We start from the raw sequence: 20,689 nt of genomic DNA, 5'->3' as shown, positions 1-20,689 counted from the left end.
AGGAGTGACGTCACCTTCACAGAGGAGCTCCTGGCTTGGAGGGAAACCCTAGAAGAGGACCTAGAGGAGATGGCTGATGACAGCACTGATTTGGAAAAGACCAGTGTAAGCTCAGCCATCTCTGAGAAGTCCCAGGTAATTAGCTACCTTTCTGAAAGCACCAAGCCCATCAGCAGCGCCCTCTGCAAAGACCTCACCTCCACACAGGTGAGACGGCCAAGAACCAGTAGATCGTTTAGTTATTTGGGCTGTTTGATTGTGAGGCATCGACTCATATCTGTTTCTCTCTCTACTAAGAAAAAAGAGAAGGAAGAGGCTATGAAGAAAGAAGTGAGGAAGTCAGGAAAGAAGAAGCGAGGAAATAACAAGAACCAGAAGAAGAACAAGGTGTCTCCTCTTGGCAATGATAGTAAGTCCTCATTTCTGTCAGTCAACATGTGCATCTGTCTTCAGCACACTATTGTAATGTATGAATGGGAGACTATGATGAAGTTATCAGAGTCTTATTCATTAGCCACTAAATGGAAGACCGCAGACTAAAACAGGGAGGAACTTTATTGAACTTGCCAATAACAAATGCTTGTTTTTGTTTTCCGTTTCAAAATATTTTGCTACTGTGTACCCTAATGAACACGACCCTGATTTCATGCCTTGTTCTCTGTCACCTGTTCAGGTACTGTGGCTGCAGATGAGCCTAAGAAAAAACAGGCTCTCCTCCCGCGGATCACAGCCGCCCTGGCAAAACTATTTTGCTTCCCCTGCAAAAAAAAATACAAAAGTAACTGTTCAGAAGACGAGTTTGGGAAAACCCTGCTGCCACCTCCCCCAACCCACTTTCTAAATAAACTCTCAAAGCCAACAGAAGAGGGAGGGAGACAACCCCCCCTACTCACAACTCATTTTATTACACCACATTTAATTAAATAAACACAACTTGCATCTATTTTGATCTTCTTCTTGAGTTTTTTTTTTAAAGACCCACCTGCATGCTATAGATTCTTAAGGTCAATTTGCTGTCTACTACAGTATCATTGTTATGAGTATGTTCACTGTGCCAGTCGTTATAGCCAGTATAGGCTATAATAATGCCCTAACCTAATTGCAATTGACATAATAAGAGTTACATTTGAATAATTCCCTCATTTTATATATTTTTTTAGAGGGAATAAATCTCTAAAGCACTATAGAGTGCCGTCCCTAGGGGGGGTGCATCACTTGAGTGGGTTGAGTCACTGATGTGATCTTCCTGTCTGGGTTGGCGCTCCCCCCTTGGGTTGTGCCGTGGCAGAGATCTTTGTGGGCTATACTCGGCCTGGTCTCAGGATGGTAAGTTGGTGGTTGAAGATATCCCTCTAGTGGTGTGGGGGCTTTGCTTCGGCAAAGTGGGTGGGGTTATATCCTTCCTGTTTGACCCTGTCCGGGGGTATCATCAGATGGGGCCACAGTGTCTCCTGACCCCTCCTGTCTCAGCCTCCAGTATTTATGCTGTAGTAGTTTGTGTCGGGGGCTAGGGTCAGTTTGTTATATCTGGAGTACTTCTCCTGTCTTATCTGGTGTCCTGTGTGAATATAAGTACAAGCCTAAGATCACCATGCGCAATGCCAAGCATTGGCTGGAGTGGCGTAAAGCTTGCCGCCATTGGACTCTGGAGCAGTAGAAACGCATTCTCTGGAGTGATGAATCACGCTTCACCAGCTGGTAGTCCGACGAACAAGTCTGGGTTTGGCGGATGCCAGGAGTACGCTACCTGCCACAATGCATAGTGCCAACTAATGCTGGGAGGAGGAATAACGAATTGCCTGGGGCTGTTTTTCATGGTTCGGGATAGGCCATTTATAGTTCCAGTGAAGGGAAATCCTTAACGCTACAGCATACAATTACATTCTTTACGATGCCCTTTCCTGTTTTAGCATGACAATGCCTCCGTGCACAAAGGGAGTTCCAAACATAAATGGTTTTCAGAGGTTGGTATGGAAGAACTTGACTGGCCTGCACAGAGCCCTGACCTTAACCTCATCGAACAGCTTTTTTTTCTTTTAGCTTAATATTGCGGATAGAATGTTGCTTCCAATGTAATTGTCTGCATCATTTCCAATCCCCCATATTTTTTGGGTAAATATATATATCCATACACGCATGCATATATATATATATATATACACATACACATACCTATATAGACATACATACTTTTTTAAAGAATATACCTTTATTATTATTCCCCGCAAACCCTACCGCCGATCCCCCAATTGAAGTAAACTAATAAACACTTCTGCCTCTACCTTCAATCCACACATCCTATACACATTCTACAGACACAGTCTACTCCACAACAGTTCTCTCTTGTTTGTTCTTAGTCCTTCCTCTATTTCTGATGTCCTTCCAGTTTGATTTATACTTGTAACTATGCTATTTCACAAAAGCTCCGAACCTATATACATCCTACAGATCCGGTATGCTTTACATTGTTTATCTTGTTATTAGTCCCACCCTTCAGCTCCATTCAACCCCTCCCATCTGTCTCTCAACATCATCCACTTCGGATTTCTACTTGCCATATATCCTTCAACTGTGCTGTGATGCTTCACAAAAGAACTGAACCTTCCTATTCTCATAGCTTCTACAGATTGTAAATTAAAAATAAACATTTTTGCCAAAATAATTATTATATTATTGATTGATTGACTATGGCTTTTCAAATCACCCAGTATTGCTATTTGTAGTGTTAGTTCTAGGCAAATGTTGCAATTCTTCAGTCATTCCTGGACCTGTGACCAAAAATGAGCTATATATGGACAATACCAAAATAAATGATCTAATGACTCTGCCTCCTCACAGCAGATTCTGCAGAGCTGGGAAGATTGTATCCCCCATATATATAACATTCTATTAGTTGCAAGAATTTTGTATGGTAATTTATATTGAAAAATTCAAAGTTTTGAATCCGGCGTTGTTTTGCGTATCAATTCATAAACCATGTGCCATGGAATGGGTACATCGAAAATCTCTTCCCAACTATTTTGCAATTTATATGGCACAGCATTTTTGTGGTAATGCTGCAATTAATTGGTTGTAATTTTGGGTAGAGCAGACATTTCCATATGTCTGTGTTAGCTGCATGTGTGACATAACTCCATCAGTCCTATTTATGATATCATTCACTAAAATTATACCTTTTTTAAACATTTCTTCGATAAATACAATTTTATCAATTAGTATATTTGAATTTAACCACAATATTTGTTGTACTATTTGTTCCGTCCTTTCAGGTGGATTAAACTGAAATTGCAACCAACTTTCTAAGGCTTGTTTAAAAAAATTAAGATATTTTGGAGATTATTTCCTTTTCAAACAACCGAAAGTGAGCAGGTGTAATCTGAATAAAGGGGAAAAGGCCCTTCCTGAATATAGGATGAGACATTCGTACCAATTGACTAGAGAACCAGTTTGGATTTAAGTATAACTTTTGTATGACCGATGCCTTTAGTGAGAGGTCTAATGCTTTAATATTTAATCATTTCTGCCCACCGAATTCATATTCGTTATATAAATAGGCCCTTTTAATTTTTATCTGGTTTGCCGTTCCAAATAAAATTGAATATTTTTTGTTCATATAATTTAAAAAGCAGGTCACTAGGTGTAGGCAAAACCATAAGCAAATAGGTACACTGTGATATAACTAAGGAGTTAATCAGGGTGATTTTTCCACAAATAGACAGGTATTTTCCTTTCCAAGGTAGCAAGATCTTATCTATTTTTGCTAACTTTCTATAAAAAATTATTGGAGTGAGATAATTTCTTTCTTTTGGGATTTGTATACCGAGTATGTCCACATCTCCGTCAGACCATTTAATTGGTAAACTACATGGTAATGTAAAATGTGCATTTTTTAGTGATCCAATATGTAATATGGTACATTTATCATAATTTGGTTTTAATCCAGAGAGGATAGCAAAAGTATCTAGATCCTCTAAGAGGCCGTGGAGAGACTCCAATTGTGGTTTTAAAAGAAAACATGAATCATCAGCGAACAATGACTCCTTAGTTTTTAAGCCCCTGATTTCTAATCCCTTAATATTATTGTTTGATCTAATCTTTGCAGCTAACACTTCGATGGCAATAATAAATAGATATGCCGATAGTGGACAACCTGGTTTTACTCCTCTAGATAGTTTAAAACTTTCTGAGATGTAGACATTATTTACTATTTTACACCTAGGGTTACTATACATAACCTTAACCCATTTTATGAGAGATTCCCCAAAATTGAAATATTCTAGGCATTTATATATAAACTCCAGTCGTACTTTATCAAAAGCCTTTTCTAAATCAGCTATGAAAACCAGGCCTGGTGTCCCCGATATTTCATAGTGTTCTATTGTTTCCAGTACTTGTCTTTTATTATCTCCAATGTATCGCCCATGTTAAAAACCTGTCTGATTAGGATGAATAATATCTGACAATACTTTTTAAATTCTATGTGCCAAGCATTTTGCTAGGATTTTTGCATCACAACACTGAAGTGTAAGAGGTCTCCAATTTTTTTAATGGACTGGATCTATATACAGTGCCTTGCGAAAGTATTCGGCCCCCTTGAACTTTGCGACCTTTTGCCACATTTCAGGCTTCAAACATAAAGATATAAAACTGTATTTTTTTGTGAAGAATCAACAACAAGTGGGACACAATCATGAAGTGGAACGACATTTATTGGATATTTCAAACTTTTTTAACAAATCAAAAACTGAAAAATTGGGCGTGCAAAATTATTCAGTCCCCTTAAGTTAATACTTTGTAGCGCCACCTTTTGCTGCGATTACAGCTGTAAGTCGCTTGGGGTATGTCTCTATCAGTTTTGCACATCGAGAGACTGAAATTGTTTCCCATTCCTCCTTGCAAAACAGCTCGAGCTCAGTGAGGTTGGATGGAGAGCATTTGTGAACAACAGTTTTCAGTTCTTTCCACAGATTCTCGATTGGATTCAGGTCTGGACTTTGACTTGGCCATTCTAACACCTGGATATGTTTATTTTTTAACCATTCCATTGTAGATTTTGCTTTACGTTTTGGATCATTGTCTTGTTGGAAGATAAATCTCCGTCCCAGTCTCAGGTCTTTTGCAGACTCCATCAGGTTTTCTTCCAGAATGGTCCTGTATTTGGCTCCATCCATCTTCCCATCAATTTTAACCATCTTCCCTGTCCCTGCTGAAGAAAAGCAGGCCCAAACCATGATGCTGCCACCACCATGTTTGACAGTGGGGATGGTGTTCAGGGTGATGAGCTGTGTTGCTTTTACGCCAAACATAACGTTTTGCATTGTTGCCAAAAAGTTACATTTTGGTTTCATCTGACCAGAGCACCTTCTTCCACATGTTTGGTGTGTCTCCCAGGTGGCTTGTGGCAAAATTTAAACAACACTTTTTATGGATATCTTTAAGAAATGGCTTTCTTCTTGCCACTCTTCCATAAAGGCCAGATTTGTGCAATTGTTGTCCTATGGACAGAGTCTCCCACCTCAGCTGTAGATCTCTGCAGTTCATCCAGAGTGATCATGGGCCTCTTGGCTGCATCTCTGATCAGTCTTCTCCTTGTATGAGCTGAAAGTTTAGAGGGACGGCCAGGTCTTGGTAGATTTGCAGTGGTCTGATACTCCTTCCATTTCAATATTATCGCTTGCACAGTGCTCCTTGGGATGTTTAATGCTTGGGAAATCTTTTTGTATCCAAATCCGGCTTTAAACTTCTTCACAACAGTATCTCGGACCTGCCTGGTGTGTTCCTTGTTCTTCATGATGCTCTCTGCGCTTTTAACGGACCTCTGAGACTATCACAGTGCAGGTGCATTTATACGGAGACTTGATTACACACAGGTGGATTGTATTTATCATCATTAGCCATTTAGGTCAACATTGGATCATTCAGAGATCCTCACTGAACTTCTGGAGAGAGTTTGCTGCACTGAAAGTAAAGGGGCTGAATAATTTTGCACACCCAATTTTTCAGTTTTTGATTTGTTAAAAAAGTTTGAAATATCCAATAAATGTCGTTCCACTTCATGATTGTGTCCCACTTGTTGTTGATTCTTCACAAAAAAATACAGTTTTATATCTTTATGTTTGAAGCCTGAAATATGGCAAAAGGTCGCAAAGTTCAAGGGGGCCGAATACTTTCGCAAGGCACTGTATATACACCACTTGGGTCCTGTTTCAGTAATAATGATATCAGACCTTCTTGTTGCGTGTCTGATAATCTACCATTTATATAGGAGTGGTTAAAACAAGCCAATAATGGTCCTTTGAGTATACAGCTTTGGAATTAATTGGAACACCGACTGCGAGCCAGGCTTAATCGCCCAGCATCATTGCCCGACTTCACTAATGCTTTTGTGGCTGAATGGAAGCAAGTCCCCCGCAGCAATGTTCCAACATCTAGTGGAAAGCCTTCCCAGAAGAGTGGAGGCTGTTATAGCACCAAAGGGGGGACCAACTCTATAATAATGCCCATGATTTGTAATGAGATGTTTGACAAGCTTTTGGTCATGAAGTGTAGCATAAGAACACAACACAAGCCATGGCAAAATGTGTAGAATTGCAGGAAACTAGCTTAATTAAACTGTAAAATACTTTATTTTCCCCATGGCAAAATGTCTAGAATTGCGAATAGCAGACAAAATTGTTTTAAAACAGCAACATTTTGTTTCTGCTGCCATGGGAGGGCCTCTAAAAATGTTGGTCGGAGAAGGCACTGTTGGCCACGCCCAATACCACGCCCCCCCCATCTATTTCTCCACCTAGTCAGGTGAACAGGGCCTTGCCCTTTATTATGATAAACAAGCCCGGGCAACCATTTCACCAGAGCGGTTGTCTTGGTTGCACTTGTTTTCTAGGATCACTGGTGTCTGGTAATGTACTGGAATGATTCACCTCAGTTAACTCTCTCTGGGAGAATAATTAACATCACCTCACTATTGGCCCATTCCAGTGTGTGTGGCAAACTATCCAGACCTGTTCTGTAACCCCAGAGGGAGGTTTCATATGGTGTTAATATAGAGCTGAATGAACACACAATCAACTAGTGACACAATGTACTGGGGCTATTGTACCAAAGTGGCACAGGTGTAATAGTAATAGGTCAGATGGTTTCATTTTGATGCCACGCTAACTATACTGGTCCCATATCAGTTTCGATCAGTTCCCCAGAAAAGAGGATCTGGTTGGTTCATCTACTTTGGGAAAGTGAGGCTTAAACTGATCCCATGGACATACCGTGTATCGTTTATGTGTGTATTTTCTGTTAATGCCTAGGCAAATGCAAGGGCATCCGGGGTTATGTTGGTGTACAGTGTTAAATCTGTTTGTAATCCATTTGAGGTTAACGCAGCAGTGCTGGTGATCCTTTTAATCTGTATCTTATTGAATCACAGACCTGATCAGGGTCAGATCGGCCAAGCCCCCCTCCGACAATACACTCACTACCATTGCAGAATAAATGATTAGTCACATCGCATTGCTTTGCAATTCCTTTGGAGGGAGGATGGTGGAAGTGTGTATTTTAAAGCCATGTTCCCCTTGGTATTCATGGAAACGTGATTTATCAGGAGGTCGCTTATTGCTACACTAGGAATTCAGGAAGCAATTCCTCTTCTAAATGTGGTTGCGTTTAGGGAACTTGGGTAGTCTGAGGGAGCTTCACCAGATGACATGATATTAGCTAATTAGCCCAAATGTGTCTGTTCTTCATTCAAGCTTACCATCAAAGAGATTAATCTCGATTCTAGATAACATCTGCTGTACAGGGCCATGGACCGAAATAATTAATTTTGTCCCGAACCTGCCTGCACGGGCCACTCTGTGCAGGTAGGTGTCAGAATCCTCGGGCATGTCGTAGTTGAAGACGATGTTGATGCGCTCAATGTCCATCCCTCGGCCAAACAGGTTGGTGGCCACCAGGATCCGCCTTTGGAAGTCCTTGAACTGCTGGTACCGGGAAAGCCTGGGGGAGGAAGGGGGGCACCCATAGATTTAGAATAAGTAGAACAGGCATTATACATCCTGCTTCACTCCTGTGGGTACACTGAAACTGTGACCCACAAACATGTTGTCTGAGAGAAAGTTCTTGTTAAGTCCCTTTGGATAACAGCTTCTTCTACATGACTATTATAGAAAATGTGCAAGTAAATGAGATTCTCAATTTGATTGTGCAACTCCTCATTCCTCTCCTCCTTTTGAAAAAAAGTCAACAGTAACTGAGGAGAGGAGGAAATGTGCTTGTATGAAATTAGACTCCATTCATATTTAATGCAAATGACATTAACAGGGGTGGAATCCCAAATTAAAATGTGTAAAGTAGTAAAAGACATTTAGCTAGACATTGTATGGATAAAAACGATATGCTACTTATCGTTTTAAATATGTGCATGCTTCTCAGAGTAAACAGCTGATTGAAAGGGGAGGGGTAGATCTCAACTTCAGCAAAGGACACTTATGCTTCCTCAGCAGGAGGCGAGGACACCGTTTGCCTCCTAACGATTTGACACTCCTCAACCACTTATCGGTTTACGGATAAGAGGACGGAAAAGTCGAGGACATTCTTTTGTCCAAATCAGAAATTCCCAATGAAAGCCAAGACCCAATCCCAAATCTACCCCTAAACCCTATGCACTTATTAATATCTGAGATGACTTGAAGTGTAAGCAATATCCTAATATTGCTTATACCAATCAAAACGGCTCAGATTTTAACAAGTGCATAGACTGTAGGGTTTAGCCAGTGATTTTTTCCTCTCCATCAGAACCCACCTCTCCTCCTGGGCCATGCCCCTGTGGATGGCGATTGCAGGGAAGTTCAGCTGAGACAGAGCCACACAGCGCTGCACAGATTTCACAAAGATCACCACCTTCAGACAGGGGAGAAAATGGCAGTGAGACCCCGAAGACAAACATGGGGCACAAAACCCATGCTGCATCTGATATGGCACCCTGGCTTTACCCTGGTCAAATAAATGTACACTCTGAAGACGAAAAACACAGGGCATAAAACTCACAGGCAGAAACTTTGTCAGTGCATAGACTTAGTTCACTTGAATGAGTAAAATTGTATTTAAAAACGTGACTTTCAAATCCATGGACAAAATACATTCAACTCACTTATGTTTTATAAATTACGTCTCTGAAAAGACCTCTGTCCGTACCTGGTTGAACTCGAGCACGTCGAGCAGGTCGAAGAGCTTGTGGTTCTTCTCGCTGTCCTTCAGCTTGCAGTAGTACTGCTACAGGCCGTGCAGCGTCAGCTTGGTCTCATCGTCCACAAACACCTCCATGGGCTACAGGAGATATTCATTAAGCACCAAACACAGGGAGGGACTACCAGGACTTCCAGTGCTAAACATTTTGCTAGTGTGCCCCAATGAATAGAACATGGGGAAAGTGTCACTATTTAGGGCAGTTTTATAAACCTAGCCACATTAAGTGAAAAAAAGGAGTAAACCACATTCTGTGTTGGTGAATGAAGAACTACAAATCTGATTGTGAACATCAATTACTAGTACTAGAGCTGGATGGAACTTTATTTTTCATTATAGCTTTAATGCCAGGACTGTTCCTCCCGAAAATGTCCAGAGCCCCAGACCCAGGTGAAGAGAGGGTCAACTCTGGCCATTTGTGAGACAGACAGTCACGAAAAGACAAAGCATAGATGTGCTAGACTGGAACTTTTTACATGAATATTAAGCCATATCCAAAATCCCTTGAAAAAAAGGGGGGGGGATATCTGCAGTTTCTACATCCATTTTTAGACATTTAAAATTAAAAGAATAACAAATGCCCATGAGCTTAGTTCAACTTTCGTACCCCATCAGAACCCAAAATACAAGCTTGTTTCATTCCAATGCTTGTAAACAAAGTAAACGCAAAAATAAACTATATAGTCTCAAAACATGGTCAAAATGATAATTCTGATATCATTGACGGTCAGTCCTTGCATATAGCTCTACGAATTTCAGAGTGGTTAAATTTCTCCAGACCTACCCCTCCAAAACAGGAGCGAGGAAGATGCTTCATTAATGTTTATACTGCCGATTGCCTCTTCAAAGTGCAATTTAGGGAGATGGGTTCATCTGTGTGTGTGTAAAACTGCAACTTTAAGTTTCAGAACATGTACATAACCACGGGACTACATAAAATGTAAATACTTTCCTACGTTTTGGCTAAATCCTTACTTAAGTCACACCATCTATCCCATTCTGTTCCAAGATCCACTACTACTTAGTAGGACAGTGTATTAGAAGTGCATTCTAAGTGGTATGCTAGTAGGTACATTGGAACACGTTTTCAATTGACCGTTCCTCTGTGACGTTTCAACTTACTCCTTGCTCCCGTCACTCACATCTGGCATCAGCCCCCCCGTCCTACTGTGGTCTGAATTTGCATCTTGTCACACTCGTCCAGGACAAAGTGCTTCACGTTCTTCAGGTTGAGGGTCTTGTTGCGGATGAGGGCCAGGATGCGGCCGGGCGTTACCAATACAAAGTGGGGGCTGTTCTTCGTCAGCGCGTCCTCGTCCTTCTTGATGGACAGGCCCCCGAAGAACACGGCTGCCTTGACGGTAGGCCTGCACTTGGAGAAGCACTCATACTCTTTGCTGATCTGGAAGGCCAGCTCTCGTGTGTGGCACATCACCAGCACAGACACCTGTATAGACAGAGAGAGAGGTAGGGGAGGATGTTTAATACAGAACTCTCTGGACAGCAGAGAAACAAAAAGCACACAAGATTATCCAATAGGATAGAACAGCAGTGTAAACAGTGAGATTAAAAGGAGAACAAATTCAGACTGCAATTGGCCCAGCGTCATTAGGGTTTGGCCGGGGTAGGCCGCCATTGTAAATAAGAATTTATTCTTAACTGACTTGCCTAGTCCAAATAAAGGTTAAATAAAGTTGGCGATTAGACACTTTCTTATGCAAGTATCCCCAGATACAGATTAAGCCTATTCCTAAACTACAAAGCACTCAATGGATTCTCAATCGAAAGCTATTTTTAGTAAAGGAGGGAGGATGTAACAGCAATTCAGTTGCTGCTTCCACAAGGTAGAGATTAATTTCATTATTCAACCACTCACCTGCCCGTACACAGGCTCAATCTGCTGCAGGGTGGCCAGTACAAACACAGCCGTCTTGCCCATACCAGACTTGGCCTGGTACAGGATGTCCATGCCGAGGATGGCCTGTGGGATGCACTCATGTTGGACTGAAAGACAGAAACGTAACTAGGGAAGTTAGTTAAGAACAAATTCTTATTTACAATGACGGCCTACCAAGAGGCCTCCTGCAGGGATTGGGGCCTGGGATTTAACATTTAAAAAAAATATATATAGGACAAAACACACATCACTACATAAAGAGAGACCTAAGACAACATAGCAAGGCATCAACACATGACAACACAGCATGGTAGCAGCACAAAACATTGTACAAACATTGGGCACAGACAACAGCACAAAGGGCAAGAAGGTAGACAACACATCACACTGACAGTTGTGGCTGCTTTGTAAGAGTGTCCATGATTGAGTCTTTGAATGAAGAGATTGAGATAAAACTGTAAATCACTAGGGGCAGAAAACTGAAGAGAGGAGCGACCCAGGGATAGGTGCGCTTTGGGGACCTTTAACAGAATGTGACTGGCAGAACAGGTGCTGTATGTGGAGTATGAGGGCAGCAGTAGATATCTCAGATAGGGGAGGGGGAGTGAGGCCTAAGAGGGTTTTATAAATAAGCATCAACCAGTGGGTCTTGCGACAGGTATACAGAGATGACCAGTTTAAGTATGATGTGATGCTTGAAGGGGCATACATGGATAACTCATTGTCAGAGTCCCAAATGACACCCTACTTTACTTTCCACCAGGGCCCAGTCACACACAGCGCTAGTTTTGAACAAAGCCCTATGGGCCCAGCTCAATAGTAGTACACTATGTCAGGAATAGGATGCCATTTGACACACACAGAATGGACAAAGTCAAAAACAGTCTTTGGTTGAAGGTGGGAAGTGCCTGTGAGGCTCACCTTCAGAGGGATGTTCAAAGCCACAGTCGACAATGGCGCGGAGCAGCTCTGGTTTGAGCAGGAAGTCTCGGAATGCGGAGCTGTGGATGGAGACGTAAGAGCCCTTTTCCTCCTTCTTGCCAGCAGGTGTGGCGGTCTCCGGGGCAACCTGAGGCTCCTCATAGTCCAACAGCTCGTTGTCAACGTCGTTCTCTGCCATTCTAGAGAAGGGGTACTTGCGTTAGTTGAAGCTAGGCAAGACTGGAGACTAGTTTGGGGGTGGGCGCTGTATCAACAATACAGTAAATTCAGAAGGGTAATTGAAATGCCAATTCAATAATCTATGTACAATTCCTCACCATCTAACCTTAGTTATTTTACATGAGGATTCCAATTCTTGTAATTTCACTTTCTAAATTGAATCCTAGTCTAGCACAGGGTTTTCCATATTCAGTCCTTGGGACTCCAAGGGGTGCACGTTCCCCCCCCAACATTACACAGCTGACTCAATCAAAGCTTGATGCTTATTGGAATCAGCTGTGTAGTGCTACGGCAAAAACCAAAACCCCCTGAGGTCCCTAGGACCGAGTTTGGGAAACACTCGTCTAATGTGTATTCCTACATAGCATTAGCTAGCTGCTAATAATGCTAGTAGCAGGACGCACGCACACCGCCAAAGCTGGACAGTACGCAAAATGGGAAGCGAATACATTTGGCACATAATCATTACAATTTACCTAGCTAGAAACAAGGATTGGACCAGCGACCACCCTGCAACTCAGTTTACAGTAGTTAGCCAGTTGCCCGATTCAATCAAGTTGAACAAGGAATCATGCCTCACTCTCCGCACAAACAATGGCAGCCGCCTCCTCATTCATGTAATATTTGTGTTGTGGAGAAATGACCAGGCAGTTTTCGTTTAGTCAAAACCCCTCGTGCTCTACAGTTCGCGGCACCCCAGTGCGCATGTGCATTTCCTATTAGGTGTAGTAGCGTAACACTGCTGTAATGCATTACTGCTTAGTAACAGCACAGTAACAAATTTAAACCGATGTAGATCCCAGATACTACACTCCTCCCCCATAGTGTTTAACTCCCAGAGAACAAGGTAAATATGTTAGGTAACTACTAATGCAATATCTGAACAATGCATTCTTAAACATTTTTCAACTACTGGGTTGAAGCAGACTTTTCAGAGCCCAGCACAAATCCAGGGGATTATTCTGCCCCGAAGATGGAGTTTGTGTCCTAATAACTAACCCAGGTAATGTCCTTTTTCTTTCCTTTTATCTAGGACATATTAAAGTGTTTGTTTTACTGTCCGTTACCTCCTTAACCAGCTCAACTCACAGGTCAAGCTGTTGAGGTGCCCTTCGCTGTCGAATAGGATATCTCCGCTCCTCCTGGGCTTCCTGTGGTGGGCCAGGTTCGGGTGGAAGGTCAGGCTCTGTCTCTCCCGTACGTCCACAGTCAGGAGAATAGTCCTGGGGGTCGTTATTGTTCTTGTTCTCTCGGCATGTCTCTGCTGGGGCGTTGGACCGTAGCAGATGATCCACATGAACGTTGACCTGGCGATGACCAATTTGGACTTGGTAAGTCAAAGGTCCTCTGCGTTGCAAGATCACACCTGAGTCTGAAATCACGTACCATCACCCTCTCTTCCTCTTTGAATTCTCTGACAGTCTTTGAGTGTCTGTCATGAGCTTTCTTCTGCTGTAGCTGGTGCTTCGCCACAGTGCTTGACAAGTCTGGTTTCAACAATGTCAGGCGGGTACGTGGTTGGCGTTTCAGAAACAGTTCAGCTGGTGTACATTCCGTTACTGTGTGTGGTGTGTTACGGTAAGTAAACAGGAACCGCGGAAGCCTTTGGTGGGTGGGCACAGACTGAACCTTGAGTCTAGTCCAGGCCTTCTTAAAGGTTTGCACGGCTCTCTCTGCTGCTCCGTTTGATGCCGGATGGTAAGGTGGTGACAGGATGTGCCTTACTCCATTGTTCTTGAGAAACATTTCAAAATCGTTTGACGTGAACGGAGGGCCATTGTCCGATACAAGCTCCTTGACTAGTCCAAAGGATGCAAACAGGTGTCTGAGAAGATTGATGTTCTTCTCAGCTGTGGTCAGTTGAGTAGGGAACACTTCCATCCACTTGGAATGGACATCAACAAGGAAATGTTGCTTGTCAATTTCGGCGTAATCCACATGGATGCGTTCCCAAGGTGTAGCAGCCCAGGACCATGGATGAAGAGGCGCAGCAGCAGGCTTGTTGCGAACAGCTTCACAAGGTGAGCAGTGGCCTACATGCTGTTGAATGTCCTGATCCAGTCCAGGCCACCACAGATAACTGCGAGCGAGTGCTTTCATTTGAGTGATCCCTGGATGTCCCTCATGCAGGTCAGATAGCAGTCTCCTCTGGAATTTGTGAGGTACCACCACCCTTGATCCCCACAGAACACACCCTTGATCAGTGGACAACTGGTCTTTCTTGTCGATGAATGGACGAAGGTTATCGTCATTTACGAAGGTTGGCCAACCGCCTAATGTTAAGTCCAAGACTTTGGAAAGCACTGGGTCTTTCCTTGTTTCCTCTGCTATGTCAGAAGCAGATATGGGCAGTTCATCAATGAGAGAGATCTGGAAGACTGCTCTATCATCTTCACTGTCGGAGTCACTATTGCATGGTAGTCTTGATAGTGCATCGGCATTTGCGTGATCACTGGATCGTCTATACTCAATCTCGTAGTCGTAGGCTAACAATATCAGAGCCCAACGTTGCATTCGAAGTGCAGCAAGGGTTGGTATAGCTGATTTTGGTCCAAGGATGGCCAACAGAGGCTTGTGATCTGTCAGCAGTTGGAACTTCCTTCAGTAGAGGTATTTGTGAAACTTCTTCACTCCGAATATTATGCTCAGGGCTTCCTTCTCAATTTGAGCATAATTTTTCTCACTTGGTGACAGAGTCTGTGATGCAAATGCAATAGGATGTTCTTCACCTGACGGTAGAACATGTGAGATGACGGCTCCTACTCCGTATGGAGATGCATCACACGCGAGTCTCAGCTTCATCTCTGCGTTATAGTGGGCAAGCCACTTGCTCTTTAGCAGACGCTGTTTGCAAGTCTTGAATGCTTCTTCGCATTGTGGGGACCAATTCCACTTTGTATCGGCCTGCAGCAGTTGGTGAAGCGGATGCAACAATGTGGACAAGTTTGCCACAAACTTTCCGTAATAGTTCAGGAGCCCCAAAAATGACCTCAGCTCTGAGATATATATGGGTGCTGGTGCGTTTACGATTGCTTCCACCTTGCTGTTGGTTGGGTGCAGGCCTTGTGCATCAATCTTGTATCCGAGATACTCCACTGAGTCCTGGAGGAACTCACACTTGCTGCGTTTCATTCTCACTCCATATTTCTCCAGTCTTGACATCACTTTGTTCAGCACTACAAGGTGCTCTCCAATAGTTGGTGCTGACACGAGGATGTCGTCCATGAAGCACACAACATGGTCTATACCGTCCAAGATCTGATCCATTGTTTGTTGGAATATCGCTGGAGCTGTCGAGATTCCATAGGCCAAGCGATTGAATCTGAATAGCCCCTTGTGTGTATTGATGGTCAGATACTGTTCTGACTCTGGATCCAGCTTCAGTTGCTGATAAGTGAATGCTAGGTCCAGCTTACTGAAAACCTTCCCACCAGCTAGAGTGGCAAACAGATCTTCAGCGTTTGGTAGTGGATATTCCTCTGGTAGTATGCAGCGATTTACTGTGACCTTGTAGTCACCGCACATTCTGACGGTCTTGTCTTTCTTTGGGACTACAACAATCGGAGCGGCCCAGTCACTCCTCGCTACTTTCGTGATTATGTTATTCTTCTGTAGGCGGTCCAGGTGGTTTGTGAAAGATAGGCTTGGTTCCTTCTTGCACTCTGACTTTTGCTGTGAAGTCTTGTATTTCACCGTAGCCATCTTTGAAAAGTTATTTGTGCTTCTCCAGCATGTTAGTGAGTGTAGCCTGACTCACTGGTTTGTCATTTCTCAGACTGAAGATTTCTCCCCAGTTCAACTTGATCTTTTGTAGCCAGTTTCTGCCTAGCAAGGCTGATTTTTCTCCTTTAACAATGACAAGCGGTAGCGTCCACTCCTTTCCCTCATATCGGACTTGTACCTGGATCTGCCCTAACACAGGAATAGTGTCACCAGTGTATGAAGAAAGGCGGATGGACGCGGGCTGAAGAGGACACTCTTTCAGTTTTTCTTTGTAGAGTCTCTCTGGAACCAGAGATACAGACGCTCCGGTGTCCAGCTGCATTTTAACCTGTTTTCCCGCTAACTCCATGTTGAGATAGATTCCATCTTTTAGTTGTTGAGCTGTGTACACTGAACAGTTCCACTACTGTTTCAGTTGTACCTTCCTCTTCTTGTGCTGCGTCTGACACTTTGTGCGCTCTTGCTGTGCGTTTTGAGGCCTTACTGTAAATGTCCAACCTTTCCACAATTGTGGCACTTTTCATTTTGGAATCGACATTCACTGTGCTGATGATTATCTCCCCCACATCTGTAGCAACTTAGACCTTTGAGATGTGGGCTGCTTTGTTCTTGTGTAACCTTGAGGACGGGACTGAAAAAAGTGTGACTTTTGTGAGCTTTTTCCACCACGTGCATCACTGACCTTGTGAACACCTTTCTGACGTTCTGCATGTCCCGATAGCTCAATAGTATACCTGTGGGCAAGCTCGAGTCCAAGTGCTATATCACAGGCTTTCTTACAGGTCAGGTCCTTCTCTGACAAGAGCCTTCTGTGATATGCTTCACCTGTGAGACCACATACAAACTTGTCTCGGAGAGCATCATCAAGAAATCGTGCAAACTCACATGTTCTTGCCAGCCTTTTCAAAGCAAGGATGTAGTCAGCCACGGTTTCCCCTTGACTCTGGTCACCAGTGGTAAAATCTGAAACGTTCTGCAATGAGAATTGGCTTAGGCTTGAAATACCTTGAAAGAGTTTCAGTCAGTTCTGCATAGTTCAACTCCACTGCTTTCATTGGTTCAATGAGACCTTTCAGCAATCCATACTCAGTTGGACCCAAAACACTGAGAAATACGTCTGCTTTCTTTCCATCTTTGATTTCATTTGCAGCCAGCCAACGCTCAAAACGCACCAAATAGGAATCAAAATCCTCTTTTGTAGCCTCAAACTCTGGTACTCGACCAATGGTTGCCATTCAGTTAATTGTTCAGTTTCCTTATTCCTTAATTTTCACCTAACTCTTCACTTCAGAAGTTTCTGCAATTACTTCATTCACTGCACTCATTTGTAATTATGTACACACCGTGTACAATATTTCTTCACTGAGATCGCCTAATTTCAATGACAGTTTTTTATATTTATTTAACCACAAGAGGGCAGTGTCGCTGTTCTGGACTCCAATAGTCTTGCTACTTGGCAGCTCCTGAATACTGTACTAGCAGTGCTAGCCTTCTCTACTGGCGAAAGAAAATCAAAAATAACTGACGAATTACATAATTATTTTGAGTTTCATTACTCACGCAACATTCTTCCCTTCAAGCAATGTCCGTTTATGTAGTTTAATCACCTCGTCGCCACTGTAATATTTGTGTTGTGGAGAAATGACCAGGCAGGAGACGGGAGTACAGTTAGTTTTCGTTTAGTCAAAACCCCTCGTGCTCTACAGTTCGCGGCACCCCGGTGCGCATGTGCATTTCCTATTAGGTGTAGTAACGTAACACTGCCGTAATGCATTACTGCTTAGTAACAGCACAGTAACTAATATAAACCGATGTAGATCCCAGATACTACAATTCAAACTTTGTGACAGCAAAGTGCTATGAAGGGAAATAGGTTCCAAAGGCAAGGTGAATATTCAGAAATAACGTTGGCTCAAATTAATAACGAGCAATACATTTCTAGGGCCTTACTTGACCTAAAATGTCATTCTTGGAACCAGTCGATTAGATTAGTTTATTAGTCGGTCGCAGATGAAATTGTAGGGTACAGTGAAGTTCTTAATTCTTAAGATCTGAACTCCAACAGTGCAGGTCAAAAAGATAAGTGAATGAAACAATAATAATAATATGCATACTATATACATATTTATTTACAACATTTACAAACCAACAGCCTGCATTCATCCAGTTTGTATAAATTATGATAGATGTGTGACATGAAGCTATATTGGGCAAAGGCGTAACAATGACTGTCTTGGACAAATAGACATTTGGCTTAAAACATGTATTCATTCATGGGCAATATGTGTGCATGTCCTGATCATATCAGCTTACTACATCTGTCTTCCCTCACCAAACCCATCAATGATTTGATTTATTTGACTATAATATATCAGTTATGGCCAACAGAGGGCAACATTTATCCATATAATACGATAAAACCTCACTGAACCTAAATTAATTGGGTTACATTGTAAAAAAAATTCAGATATCGTATGTGATCAGAAACAATGCATTAATTTCCCGGAGTGGTCGCTCTGTGCTTTTGTAGTTGACGTCATAATGTACGATGGAATATAGAAGCCTATGACGTAAACGAACTCAAGAAAATGTTTAGTGCGCTGCTTTTGCCTCAGTTGAGTTGATGCTTTGCAAAGGACAGTCATCCTCATGTTCAAATAAATCACTTTGAGTGGACAAAGAAGACATTCTGTGTAAGTACAGCATAACTGGCCAAGATGTTGTAAAAAAAATGTTTGAAATGTATTTTAAAATGTATTTGTTTATTTAAAAAAAAAGTCAGGTCCAATCTGAAGGGTGCCTGAAAGCACAATGGATAGAAATCATAAACCGTTGAGAAACATTCTTCTAAAAGTAAGACTCATAAGTGATGAAAAAATGTTTGTTCATTCTGGGGCTATCCCTCTTGATATGTAATGAGGCTATCTTCTTGGTAGTATAACCTATATGCTGTAAAAAACAGATTGATATGATTTATAGTTGGAAAAGTGGGCATAATTAAATGAGGGCTAAGGTTAAATGTATTTCCTTATGTTCATATACCCCAGGCTGGGACCCTCCAAGCTAGTGCTGGAGAGCAGGTCCTCCAGACAGACATCACTGACCATGATGGACTAAGGCTGCCAGCCCTGGTAGACTGCCCCATTGACAGCCCCCTAAAGGTAAGAAAACGTCTTATAGTTCTGTTGCAAAACGTCTGGTTGTAACAGAGACCAGTTGGTTGCAATCTAGTAATATGACGTGTTGAAAACCAGTTTACAACGTGATAATAAAGCCATTAAGACACATGGACCACCTACTAAACTCAGCAAAAAAAGAAGCGTCCCTTTTTCAGGACCATGTATTTTAATGATAATTCGTAAAAAACCAAATATCTTCACATATCTTCATTGTGAAGGGTTTTAACACTGTTTCCCATGCTTGTTCAATGAACCATAAACATGTTAAGTTTTCTGAAAATAAACGCAGTTGACAGTGAGAGGACGTTTCTTTTTTTTGCTGAGTTTAGTTTTGAACTAATAGTTTTGGAATTCAGATTTGAATATTGATTGTAATTCTAAGGTTATGGTTTATAGTTGGAAAAGTGGGCATAATAATGGAGGGCTTAAGTTATATGTATTTCCTTATGTTCCTATACCCCAGGCTAGGACCCTCCAAGCTAGTGCTGGAGAGCAAGTGCTCCAGACAGATGTCCATTCCGCTGGCCATGATGGACTAAGCCTGCCAGCCCTGGTAGACTGCCTCCAGGATAGCCCTCGAATGGCAGATGTCCATTCCGCTGGCCATGATGGACTAAGCCTGCCAGCCCTGGTAGACTGCCTCCAGGATAGCCCTCGAAAGGTAAGAAACATATTTTAGTTCTGTTGCAAAACGTCTGGTTGTCACGGAGGCCAGTTGGTTGCAATCTAGTAATACGAAGGGTTGAAAACCAGTTTACAACGCAATAATAACGCCATTAAGACACATGGACCACCTACTAGTTAGAACTAATAGTATTGGAATTCAGATTTTAATTCTGATTCTAATTCTAAGGTTAACCCTTATGTGACATGTCACTCAGTACCATCATGCCTATGGTGAAAAATGTGGTTTCTATGGTGATATGATTTCCCCACTGTTGTTATTTGTCTCAGAACCTTGTGCCGAAGCCCCCGCAAGGCCCCAGGCCCAGCCGAGAGGCAAATATAGCAAAGGCAGAAAAGAAGGCCACAGAGGTTATCAAGGCTAGAAGGTCTAGGGAGGCTAAGTCAGGGGTGAAAAAATTAAGCCGCCAAGTAGTTGGTATGTTGGCACTGCCTCAAACTCTAACTCAAACAATCAGTTACCGTGAGTATTCATCTCCACTTCCAAAGTACATGGATTTATTGATAGAATTCTAAAACGATATATGGTGGAAGGATCCACTAATGTCTACGATCCTCTTTCTGTAGGTGTCCTGCCAGCTATCAAGAAGGGCACTAAAGTTACCCTCCAGTCCTCCAGCTCCCCCTCCCTCTCCGATGACAACAAGGAGGCTCTAGGTTAGTTATTATGTTGTTTTTACCGTCTTTTGCACCCGCACATTCCCCTTCTTTCTTTTCTCTTATTGTCAGTAATGGTACTTTCATTTTCTCTCCTTTTTCTTTCTTATTTTTCTATACAGTGTTTGGAGACATGTTATGTGTGAAG

At 42.4% G+C, this 20,689-nt stretch overlaps 1 protein-coding gene, 1 long non-coding RNA gene and 1 pseudogene across 2 annotated transcripts; 2 read left to right on the top strand and 1 right to left on the bottom strand.

Moving 5' to 3' along the window:
- Nucleotides 1–17: 17 nt before the first annotated feature.
- LOC110485844 lies at nt 18–1,170 on the top strand. Its single transcript, XM_036974665.1, has 3 exons — nt 18–207; nt 298–409; nt 674–1,170. Exons 1-3 carry the CDS (start codon nt 70–72, stop codon nt 925–927), a joined length of 504 nt encoding a protein of 167 aa, XP_036830560.1. The 5' UTR covers nt 18–69; the 3' UTR covers nt 928–1,170.
- A 5,248-nt stretch (nt 1,171–6,418) lies between these two features.
- LOC110485841 lies at nt 6,419–12,917 on the bottom strand (annotated as a pseudogene).
- A 5,405-nt stretch (nt 12,918–18,322) lies between these two features.
- On the top strand, nt 18,323–19,848 carry LOC118962847. Its single transcript, XR_005050116.1, has 3 exons — nt 18,323–18,714; nt 18,800–19,182; nt 19,664–19,848. It is a non-coding gene; the product is annotated as an uncharacterized LOC118962847 (long non-coding RNA).
- The last annotated feature ends 841 nt before the right edge of the window (nt 19,849–20,689 follow it).

Source organism: Oncorhynchus mykiss, unplaced genomic scaffold (genome assembly GCF_013265735.2).
Source record: "Oncorhynchus mykiss isolate Arlee unplaced genomic scaffold, USDA_OmykA_1.1 un_scaffold_806, whole genome shotgun sequence".
Classification (NCBI taxonomy): domain Eukaryota; kingdom Metazoa; phylum Chordata; class Actinopteri; order Salmoniformes; family Salmonidae; genus Oncorhynchus; species Oncorhynchus mykiss.
This window is presented reverse-complemented; position numbering and strand designations above follow the sequence as displayed.